This window comes from Zeus faber, assembly GCF_960531495.2.
Source record: "Zeus faber genome assembly, chromosome: 10".
Classification (NCBI taxonomy): Eukaryota; Metazoa; Chordata; class Actinopteri; order Zeiformes; family Zeidae; genus Zeus; species Zeus faber.
In genome coordinates this window covers 29,674,129-29,684,902 of record NC_137199.1, presented here as the reverse complement: position 1 = coordinate 29,684,902, position 10,774 = coordinate 29,674,129, and the positions used below count along the sequence as shown (strand labels likewise).

Sequence of the window (10,774 nt, the reverse complement as noted above, 5' to 3'; positions counted from 1 at the left end):
CACACACACACACACACACACACACACACACACACACACACACACACACACACACACACACACACACACACACACACAGTGGTGCATCCATAAATAGAGCATGACCAAGGGCCACGGCAAATCAAACCGTCGCGCTGGATTCCAATTAAATAATAAAATGATGCAGGTTCGGGTCCGTGCAGCCACGCACATTATGTTATCTATGCACATGCGCACTATACTGTCTACGCACACGCACATTATACTGTTTATGCGCAATTGCACATGCACATGCACAAGCACATGCACAAGCACAAGCACAAGCACAAGCACAAGCACATGCACAAGCACATGCACATGCATGTATGATGAGGGAGCGCGTCTCCTTCTGCGCAGAGCGCTGCTGCGCATGTTGCATGACAGCTCCATGCATCCTCCATCTTGGGCACCCGGAGCGGGGAGGGCGGCGCAAATACTCCCCACATCAAAATAACAACAACAAGGAAAACAAATAAAAAATAAAAACATTGGCACCGTGCCGAGGTGAAGTTTTTGAACTGACATTTTTTTCGGACCATTTCCCAAACGAAGAGAGGGAAGAACATGACGCCGAAGGGAGACGGCGAGCGCTCCACCTAACGGCTCCAAAAGCGCCCCCGCCCTCTCCCGACTCCAGCTGTCAGAGGGAACAACACCGACAACCACACCCGACATGGTGAGTGTCAGCTCGGCGTGTTTTTTGGGGGGAAATGCCCGGTGCGTCATGGCTTCACGCCGGGGTGCTGGAGCGCGCTCCGCCCGTCATGATGTGATGGCATCTGCAGCTCCATCCTCCACAGCGTCATGGTGCTGATGGTGCTGCTGATGCTGCCCTGTGGTCCTCTCCCAGCATCCCTGCTTCCCCTTATCCACCTCTGCTTACCCCTGCTCCACCTCTCCACCTCTACCTGCCCCTGCTCCGCCTCCGCTTCCCCCTGCTCGTCCTCTCCACCTCTGCTTCCCCCTGCTCCACCTCTTCACCTCTGCTCCCCCCCCCCCTCCACCTCTCCACCTCTGCCTCCCCTGCTCCACCTCTGCTTCCCCTGCTCCACCTCTGCTTCCCCAGCACCACCTCTCCACCTCTGCTTCCCCTACTCCATCCCTGCTCCCCCTGCTCCACCGCTCCACCTCTCCTTACAAAATGACTCTTGTGAAAGTGAAAGTACCATGTTGACATGTACTTGAGGAGTAGTACTTCTATTAAATGGAAGGTTCATATCATGACTGGTATTGATATTATTATCAGTTCATAATATTTCATAAAGTACAGATTTACACGGATGTGGATCGAGTGCATCATCATATAAAAGTACAGATATTTGCTCTTAAATGTCGTGGAGTAAAAGTGGAAAGTCCCTCAAAGCTGAATAAACATATATATATATATCATAATTACAGTTACTTGAAGAATATACTTGAATTCAGTGATGACGTGCTTGTATTTTCGCTCCGTGCCACCTCTGAAATCCAACCAGAAAAATACTATTTTAAAAGAAAAGTTGCCACACAAATATGTTTATGAACCACTGCCACCAACCACCTAGTTTCCACAAGCATATACTGTAGATTATATGATACATACATATTTGATGCTTCTGAGCATTATATATATATATACTGTATATGTTTACGTATATATATATATATTATTTATATATATATTTAAAATATATAAAAAATATATATTCTTAAAGCTATTAAAAACATTATATATATATATATATATATATATATATATATATATATACACAGCACATATATCAATATATATAAAAGTCATGTATTATTTCTTCTTATTATTATATATTTCAGAATATATATAAAAAAATTATATATATATATATATATATATATATATAAAACTTTAGTTTATTAGTATTTTCTCATATATTTTTTATACTTTGACAGGAGTTTCTCTTTTTGGCCTTTAAATGTGTGTGTGTGTGTGTGTGTGTGTGTGTGTGTGTGTGTGTGTGTGTGTGTGTGTGTGTGCGTGAGTGTGTGTGTGTGAGTGTGTGTGTGTGTGTGTGTGTGTGTGTGTGTGTGTGTGTGTGTGTGTGTGAGTGTGTGTGTGTGTGAGTGTGTGTGGCGGTCTGACTCAGTGTAGCTGAGTGACTGTGACTTTGCCGCTGGTGAGTGGCAGTTGAGACAGTATCATGACGGTGAGGCTCACGTTTTGGTGACGCCTCGTCGCTCCACCCTCCTTGTTGTGGAGGGTGGAGACTGTGCCCCGCACACTCTGCAGGTCGAACCCATCACAATCAGACGGACGTTATTCCTCCAGGTACATTTACATTCACAAGGAGTTGGTCATGGTGACGACAGGGGGATCGCTGTGTTTCTCTACACACAGTTAGTAATAAATAAAGAAAGTGAAACAGTCTGAAACATACATTTTATAAAGTACATTAAAAAAATCAAACAAATTGTCAAATGTACATTAATTACCAAAAAATATCAAACAGAAATAGTAAAATATATAAAAATATACAGAATATTCAAATGCTCCACCTCTGTCTCCCTCGGCTCCACCTCTGCTCCCCCTGTCCCAGCTCTGCCTCCCCTGCTCCACCTTTGCTCTACCTCTCCACCTCCGCTTCCCCTGCTCCATCTCTGCCTCCCCTGCTCCACCTCTGCCTCCCCTGCTCCACCACTCCTTCTCCTGCACCACCTCTGCTTCCTTTGCTCCACCTCTCCACCTCTGCCGCCCCTGCTCCACCTTTGCTTCCCATGCGCCACATCTGCTTCCCCTGCTAATATAGAATATACAAATGTGGTTCTGTGCACAGCGTAAGTTATTGGAATGGATATATAGATATACATCATAATTATAAGTGATTGCTTTGTATTTATTTATGTATTTATCACATTAAAGTGGTAATCCGTAAAATCATTTTGTGTAAAAAAGACCACATTTTTTAACTATTTTTAGCTGGCACTTAGTAAGAAACAGCCTTTCAAAGTGTTTGAGTCAGGCATGTTGCTCCACTCCTGTTAGTTTCCATTGCTGGTGGCGGGGTCCGCCACCGTGAGAACGACTTGATGACTAGGAGAGTAGGTGGTCGTTACAGGTTTGTGGAAGTGGTGGAGAGGAGCTACGTCAGGTTTACCTCAACCTTTTTAAGTAAAAATAGATTTGAAATATAATTATTTCTATCCATTTGGAGTTCATGATATAATAAAAGCAATGATACTAAAAATCACACAAAACAGTTTCCTTATATTTTGGAATATCTGCGCTTTGACCGGTGATGCTGGTTTAGAAGTGACAATAATAAATTCTAATTCAGCTTCAATGTGCTGCTCACTGGCCTCAATGTGAAGCATGAAATGAGGGTTGCCGGCTCCAAAACAAAGAAGGATTTGTCCCGAGTCACACTCTCTATTTGCCGCTGTCGAGGGAATTTTGGGACCAAAAATCAAGAGTCACGGGGCGAAGGAAGAGAGAGAACCCGAGCGAGCGACAGCGTCATCCCTACGGCACATTTTTCAAGGGGCCCTCGCCCCAAACTCCCCTCTCCCTGTAGAATCCCCCACGTTCATTCTTGGTGCGGAGGGCGGCGCTGCCAGTTGTTAAACGCTGCCGACTCCACGGGGGTTTCCAGGCGGCCGCCCAAAAGCAGATTGTTGCAAAAGTTGCCCCCACAGCGCTCTGCAGTCTGGAGGGAGGTCTTGTAGTGTGAACCTGGCTCTGACTGAACCTCCCAACCGTCCCCCCATGTTTGTTTACTAACTCTGACACTGTCTCCTAGCTCCTAGAGTGTCTCCTAGCTCCTAGACTGCCTACTTGACCGCCTCCTAGCTCCTAGACTGTCTCCTAACCACTAGACTGTCTCCTAGCTCCTAGACTGTCTATACTGTCTCCTAACTCCTGGACTGTCTCCTAGCTCCTAGAGTGTCTCCTAGCTCCTGGACTGTCTCCTAACTGCTAAACTGTCTCCTAGCTCCTAGAGTGTCTCCTAGCTCCTAGACTGTCTCCTCACTGCTAGACTGTCTCCTAACCCCGAGACTGTCTCCTAGCTTCTAGACTGTCTAGACTGTCTCCTAACTCCTGGACTGTCTCCTAACTCCTAGAGTGTGGCCTAACTCCTAGAGTGTCTCCTAACTCCTACAGTGTCTCTTAGTTCATAGTTTCTCCTCGAGTGTCTCCTAACTCCTAGACTGTCTCCTAGCTCCTAGACTGCCTGCTTGACCGTCTCCTTGCTCCTGGACTGTCTCCTAGTCCATCTCCGAGCTCCTCGTCTGTCTCCTAGCTCCTCGACTGTCTCCTTGACCAGTGATTCTCAACCTGTTCCACCTCAGGGAGCCTCAGTTTGAGTTTGGCACGTTTGCTCAGTTTCTTGGTTCCAGTCTGAGAAGAGGATGTTTTGTTCGATCTGATCCAGGGTCTGTGCAGTGGAGTAGAGGGGTAACAGTGGAACTAGAGTAACAAACACTCATTACTGCACGTTCTCCAACGCTGCTGACGTCTTGGAACTCAAATAAACAGTCCGGGGCTCATGTCGCTGGGGACCCCCTGGAAGCCCTTGAAGGGTGCCTGGGGGGGTCCCGGGCTCCACGTTGAGAACCGCTGGATCTTCTGCTCCGCTCAGCTCCACCTCAGCGATGGGACTCAAAACCTAAACAGCACTTCTGACAAATATTTATTCATTGTTTCCACTGTGGCATCGCTAAATGACTCTTATATTTAGAAGAACTCAGCTTGGAGCGGGAGGGTCCGAGGGCTCGCTCTGCAAATGGTTGTTCCCCGCGTGGTTTCCATGGCAACCGCCCTAAGAAATCAATCCATAACTTGGCTCCGCTGTGGCAGTAAAGTTTGGATATACAGTTTGGATTCCACTTCAGGCCTGGTTTTACCCACGCAGGGTCCTAGTGCCTTCAATGCCATGTGTGTCATGGGTCTAAGACAGATAGATAGACGGACAGACAGACAGACAGACAGATAGATAGATATACAGATAGATAGATAGATAGATAGGCAGGCAGACAGACAGGCGGACCGACGGACGGACGGACGGACAGATAGATAGATAGATAGATAGATAGATAGACAGACAGACAGACAGACGGATAGATAGATAGATGGATGGAAAGTATTTTTGAATCGAATCAATCAGAAAGAAAGATTAATTAAGGAAACCTTGATGGGTATTTTTATTCTTCTGTTTCCAGTAGTGTCGCCGCAGTTACGGGTGTTACATGGTGTTTGGGCGTGCACCGATTTCATTACTTCCCCCAATGCCTCCACCCTTTTTTTTTTTTATTTTATTTTTTTTACGAGAAATAAAACCCATTTAGTTAATGTAGTGGAAATGTTACAGGACGTGCTTAGTGCAACATATTGTTTTGCTTATTGAAGTAGCGGTTGCAGCGTAGCGTTCTCGCTCAGTGCCACTCCAGAGAGGTAAGTCAGGTAGACAGTACTATTTAATCAGACCAACCGTTGGAATATTCTGCTTAGAACACAATCTACGACTGGATCCTACAAAAGGGTTTGTATCTGTGTTATTCATCGATTAAAGGACGTCTTCTCCAAGGGGCTTTTTCCACCACCTTCATTTTTTCATCAGCACCAACGTTCATCACATAAAAAAAAATGTAATTTGTAAAATACTATGAGTGTTACTAATTCTTAGTCGGATGCTGCGGAAGTGGAAGTTTATTTTACTCTGTTTCATTTTACTTTTTATTTCACTCCGAAACAATAAGGCAGCACCGTGCATAACCGGGACCCGCCCCTCCTCACCGTGGCGTCCCTGGTTTCCAGATCCCAAAACTCTTAAATTCATGTCGTTGTAGTGACTTGTTGAGTCGTGGAAGTGAGACAGGAGGAAGTTTTTTGTTTGAAATAACCTTATGAGTCACTCAAAGTGCTTTGCACACCGCCCGTCTGGCCCCGTTTCCAAACCGTTGTTTTAAGGAGATAAACCAAATAAATTGGCGTAAAACCTTGGCAGACACAAAACAAAACAAGAGAGCAATAAAAAGACATTTGGGGCTGTGATGTTTTATTATTCCATGAGGAGTTTATGAAACTCGTCGGTTGAAGTGTATTTTAAGAAGGCGACCGCCCCCTCGTATATATTTCGGGTGACTTGGTCGTCGAGACCTCCGCTGTGAAATAAGACACTGTACGTCCAGAGTCACCGGGAGGGCGGTGTTGGAACAGAGAGGAAGCTGACGGGTGTGAGGAGGCGTTTGGTGGAGGAGGTGAAGATCCGTGTGAAGCAGAGGAGCAGACGGGGGAATAATGGAGAGAGAGAGAGAGAGAGAGAGGGAGGGAGGGAGGGAGGGACGGAGGGAGGGGGTCTAGACTAGTGTTTTCAAACCTATTTTCTCCCACGTCACGCTTTCTACAAGGAAATGGTCCCAGGGAGAGGCCAAGGGAACCACCAAAACATCCCAAACATGAAGAGCCGTCATTGTCAAGGCCTGGTCACCCTCACTGATGAGGCCTCGCAAACGAGTCGTTCAGCGCGAACGAATTGTTCATCGCGAACGAATTGTTCATCGCGAACGAGCCGTTCATCGCGAACGAATCGTTTCAACGACTACACAAAATCAAAGTCCAAGGGAAACCAGGCTGCGGCTGATTTACTCTCTTCATTCCACCCAAATAAATCGTTTTGGTTGAACCGACTCCTCTGACTCATTCAGGAATTAAATTAACAAAGAGTCGGTGAAGCCGGACGACTCGTTTCACAAAAGAGTCAAACCTTTCATCGTCTCTGCGAATAGCCATCGCTTTCGGGAGGGAAGGTGGTTCTGGTCAACACGGAGCTGCTGCTGTTTTGGAACCGACGCATTGGTGCAGCCTTGCAACTCTGATCTTGCAACACTAATTTCCCTTCTTTCTTTGTGTCAAACTGGGGGGGCTCGGTGGTTGGAAAAAAACACAGCTTCCGGGGCCGCATCTCCCCTCCGGTCTCGGCCGCTCAGGTCTAGACAGTAGAGCGCGGATAACAGGGTGATTGGTTCTGTCTGTGCAGCAGGCGGGCGTCGCCCCCGGAGGAGGACGGAGGGAACCAGCCGCTCGGTGATTAATGGATCCTTTCAGCGGAGGCGTAAACCAAACGGCCCCGCCGCTTTAACTGTGTATGCGAGCGCTTCGGTGTTAGTGTTACTGTTAATTCCGCACTTATTTTTTTAAACATACAAGAAGAAACGGTCCAAACGGGCTTGAGGCAGGAACACAGCCCATAACACAACAGATAATAAATCTCATTGTATTTCATGTCCAAAGACCTCTCACAGCGGCCGTATCTGTATTTTTCAGGCCTTACACCAGCGTGAGGACTGGTTTTTTGTCAGTCCGTTATTGTTGTTTATTGACCCGTCTCTACCAACGCCCTGGACGTGCACGGACGCCCTCCCTGGGCTCTCACGTGCCCACCTGCGGGAACACGGACGGACGTGGACGCTCTAAGGATTCACACTGACCGAATCCCCCGGAGATTAAAACGTTTTTTACTTTGAGCTTTTCTGTGTAAAGGCAGCGTCAGTTGGCATCACAAAAAATGTTCCTTATTTGGTTTATTATGGAAACATCTGGTGAAAACAGATATGGAAATATAGTAGTGTTTCATGTAGTGTATACATATATAACTCCTATATATAATTTTTTATTTTTTATTTTATTTTTTTTATTTATTTATAGGGTTAGGGTTATATATATCATTATGATATATATATATATATATATATATATATTCTATGTTTATCTTTATTTTTCAATAGAATGTGGAATACATCCAATAATAAAATAGGTATATTGCATATTATACCAATTATTGCATCATTTCATATATTCTTAAAAGTATAACCACATAATTCAAGCAAAATTAATTGACAAATATTCTATTTGTCAATTTATTTTTCTATGTTTAATATACCTGAATAACTGGGTGGCCGCAGTACAACTAATGCAGTGGTCTTCAACATGGGGTTGGGGGACCCCTAGGGGTCCTTCAAGAGGTTCCAAGGGGTTGGCAGTTAGACATTAATCGTTTAATCATAATTCCATTCCCAAGACATAAGTACCGTTAGAGAATGAACGCTAATGACTGTTTGGATGAGGTATGGAGGTTTGGACTCAGACACCTAATCTTATCAAACGGAGGCTGTGATCTCCTGCTCAAATTGAGGATCCCTGCTGTGAAAAAAAAAGGTTGAACTAATAAACGTAAATAAGGATGAAAATCTTTGACGATGCCCTTAAATATCCAGAACATTTTTGTCATTGTTGTGTTGTAGAGGAACCGTCCTGACTGACCGTCCTTTGGGGTCGGACGGAGGGTGAGGACGACTGAACTCCACCCGAAAAACGCTCAAACAAATTTGTTTTCTCTGCAGGTGGAGGATTCGACTGGGCTGAGGATGAGTGTGTGGAAGCTGGCCTTCTGTCTGCTGGTGCTCAGCGCCTGCTGGGACCAAGCATCTGCCAAAGAGAAGGGCAACAAGAAAGGGAAGAAGAAAGGGAAGCAGGTTTACTGCCCCTCGTAAGTGGACTTTTTCTATTTTTACAACAAGCTTTAAAATGCAATAAAAGATTTAATGAGAGTTCATTCAAAGCAGAGACCAAACCGTTCCGTGCTGTAGGGCTCCTTCCCAGTCCTTACCGTACGCAGCGCTAAAAGGACCTGAAGATCCTTCCCAGCTGCGGCGCTCAATGGAGGTGGATCCTGAATGGGTGGAGCTTCAGTTTCCTCCATGCGGGGGGAGACGACGCCGTCCTGAGCGTAGAGCGAGGCTTGTTCCTCCGTTGCGTTGTGGCGGATGAGAAGAGCGATGGAAAACGGGCCCTTGTGGCAGTGAGTGGTCCAAGGTGACCTGGAGAGCAGGAGGGCCGGGGCTGATGGAGCAGGAGATTGGAAACATGTCCAGTAATTGGGAGATACATTTTTCATCCAGGCGTTGCAGGCGGCTTTAGCTCAAGAAAACGTCCTCTGTCCCAACAGGTGGAGCTGCATCGCTTATTTAGTTTGGTTTTTCCTATCCGAAGCCGTATGAAAATGTACATGGTTCATAGCAACGTGCGGCCGACAGGTGGTGCAGGGAACTGTCTCTCCATGTCTGCATTCATTGGTCATTCCAATCATTGGATCCGACGGTTGATCGTCGTCACCTCGACGTCGCCGTGGCGACAGGGTTTCACTCAGAAGTCGCTCGTCCCAGTTGCGACTCCTCCCGTCTCTGGCGCTGCAGTGGTGGACACAGCGCCCTCTAGTGTCGGGATGGACCAATCCCTATCGCGATCTGGAGACCCATCCCCCGAGGACACATCTGGACCCCACCTGCGCTGACCTCATATAAAACAACCTCAAAACACTGACTCAACCAATGTTACCCGTTCCTCTTGAAGGCTTTGCTGATGTGAACCATGATACAATGAGTTCCATGACTGTTGTTGGCAAATGCATTCAGTCAGTCACTCTGGACGAAGGCATCTGCTAAATGATGTGATGTACAGTGATAAAAAAAAAAACACACACAAAAACCTTAAATTCCTTAAATGGTGACAAATGACTCGAGACGCGAGAGGGGGAACTTCTGGTGCCGAGCCGTGGAGGGTGTGATCTGCGCCTGGTTCCCTGCCCCACTGTGCTACGTGCCGCACATGGCTGTTGATCAGGAAGCCCCCCGGTTCCACTAAGCTCCTCTTCTCCGGGGTTGTCACAACTCTCACTCAGAGGGCGGGAAGAGGGAGCTTTGGCTGGTGGGACTCGTCAGCCCCTCTTTGATCAGTCGAGCCACTAAACGTAGACGTGCTCCCGCCGAGCGCTAAGGTTTACATAATGATATGTAAAGTGCTCGCCGCCACCCACGTGGAGGCCCTCCATTCTTTCCTCTTGCCGCTGCCAAAACCCCTCTGCGTTTCTCCCTTCATGGCCGCCTTTCTTTCAGCAATCAGCCCCCTCGGAAAACAAATGCCAGAGCCCCCGATGTTCGGGGGGAGAAAAAAAACAAAAAAAAAAACGCCCGACGCTGAGAGAGCGCGCTTGGCACGACGTTAGGTCCGCTCCGCCGACTTCCCGGGAGGTCAGGGCAGTGTTCCTCTTCAAGGCTTGAAGAACCGAGCGTGCTTTACCTTAATCACGATCTGGAAATGTCTCAGAACGGCACCGCGTTCCATTTCTTAGCGCTCGCTAATGGTAACACTGCCTGGGTGGTCCGGCACCCGGGCTAATTCAGTCACCGAGCGGCGGCGGCGACGGCGGCTGCTCTCTGCACATTAGTGTCTAATCAAATCAAAATATAACAGAGTGGAAAGCAAAGTGCATGTGTGAGGAATTGAAACGCTAATGTGGCGCCGTCCAACGCTCGGCTCTGCAGGCAGCTGTCGTCCGAGGACCTGGCGCGAGTCCCCGTCAACTCCACCAGCAACATCTTGAACAGGTTACTGATCAGCTACGACCCCCGGATCAGACCCAACTTCAAAGGCAAGTCTCTCTCTCTCCCTCTCTCTCTCTCTCTCTCTCTCAACCACTCACTCAGTGGGATAGGGATGGGCGTTTCCAATTTTTTTTTTTTTTTTTGTGGTTGACGACTCACAAGAATTTCAGCCGATTAGTCGACAAGCCGTGTCGTCACCAGCTTCATCCCAGTGAGCACTCTAGTTTTTTTCTCAAGTCGCGTAAAATGACGCCACACGGCTCCGTCTCGCCGCCATCGTTCCCTCATACAAGCACCTTCTTCTGTGTGCTGCACTCCAGGTGGAGTTTCTTGTGATGTGTGTGCCACACTTATTAATTACTTG

General features: G+C 47.1%; 1 protein-coding gene across 1 annotated transcript in view; it reads left to right on the top strand.

The window, feature by feature from the left end:
• Positions 1 to 8,394: 8,394 nt before the first annotated feature.
• The window catches only part of glrbb (glycine receptor, beta b), a gene marked incomplete at both ends in the record, with an annotated part of 32,869 nt that continues 30,489 nt past the window's right edge, over positions 8,395 to 10,774 (top strand). Inside the window, 2 exons of the mRNA XM_080007808.1 lie at positions 8,395 to 8,516; positions 10,351 to 10,457. Coding sequence (XP_079863934.1) covers positions 8,395 to 8,516; positions 10,351 to 10,457 — 229 coding nt within the window. The remainder of the gene's footprint in view (positions 8,517 to 10,350; positions 10,458 to 10,774) is intronic.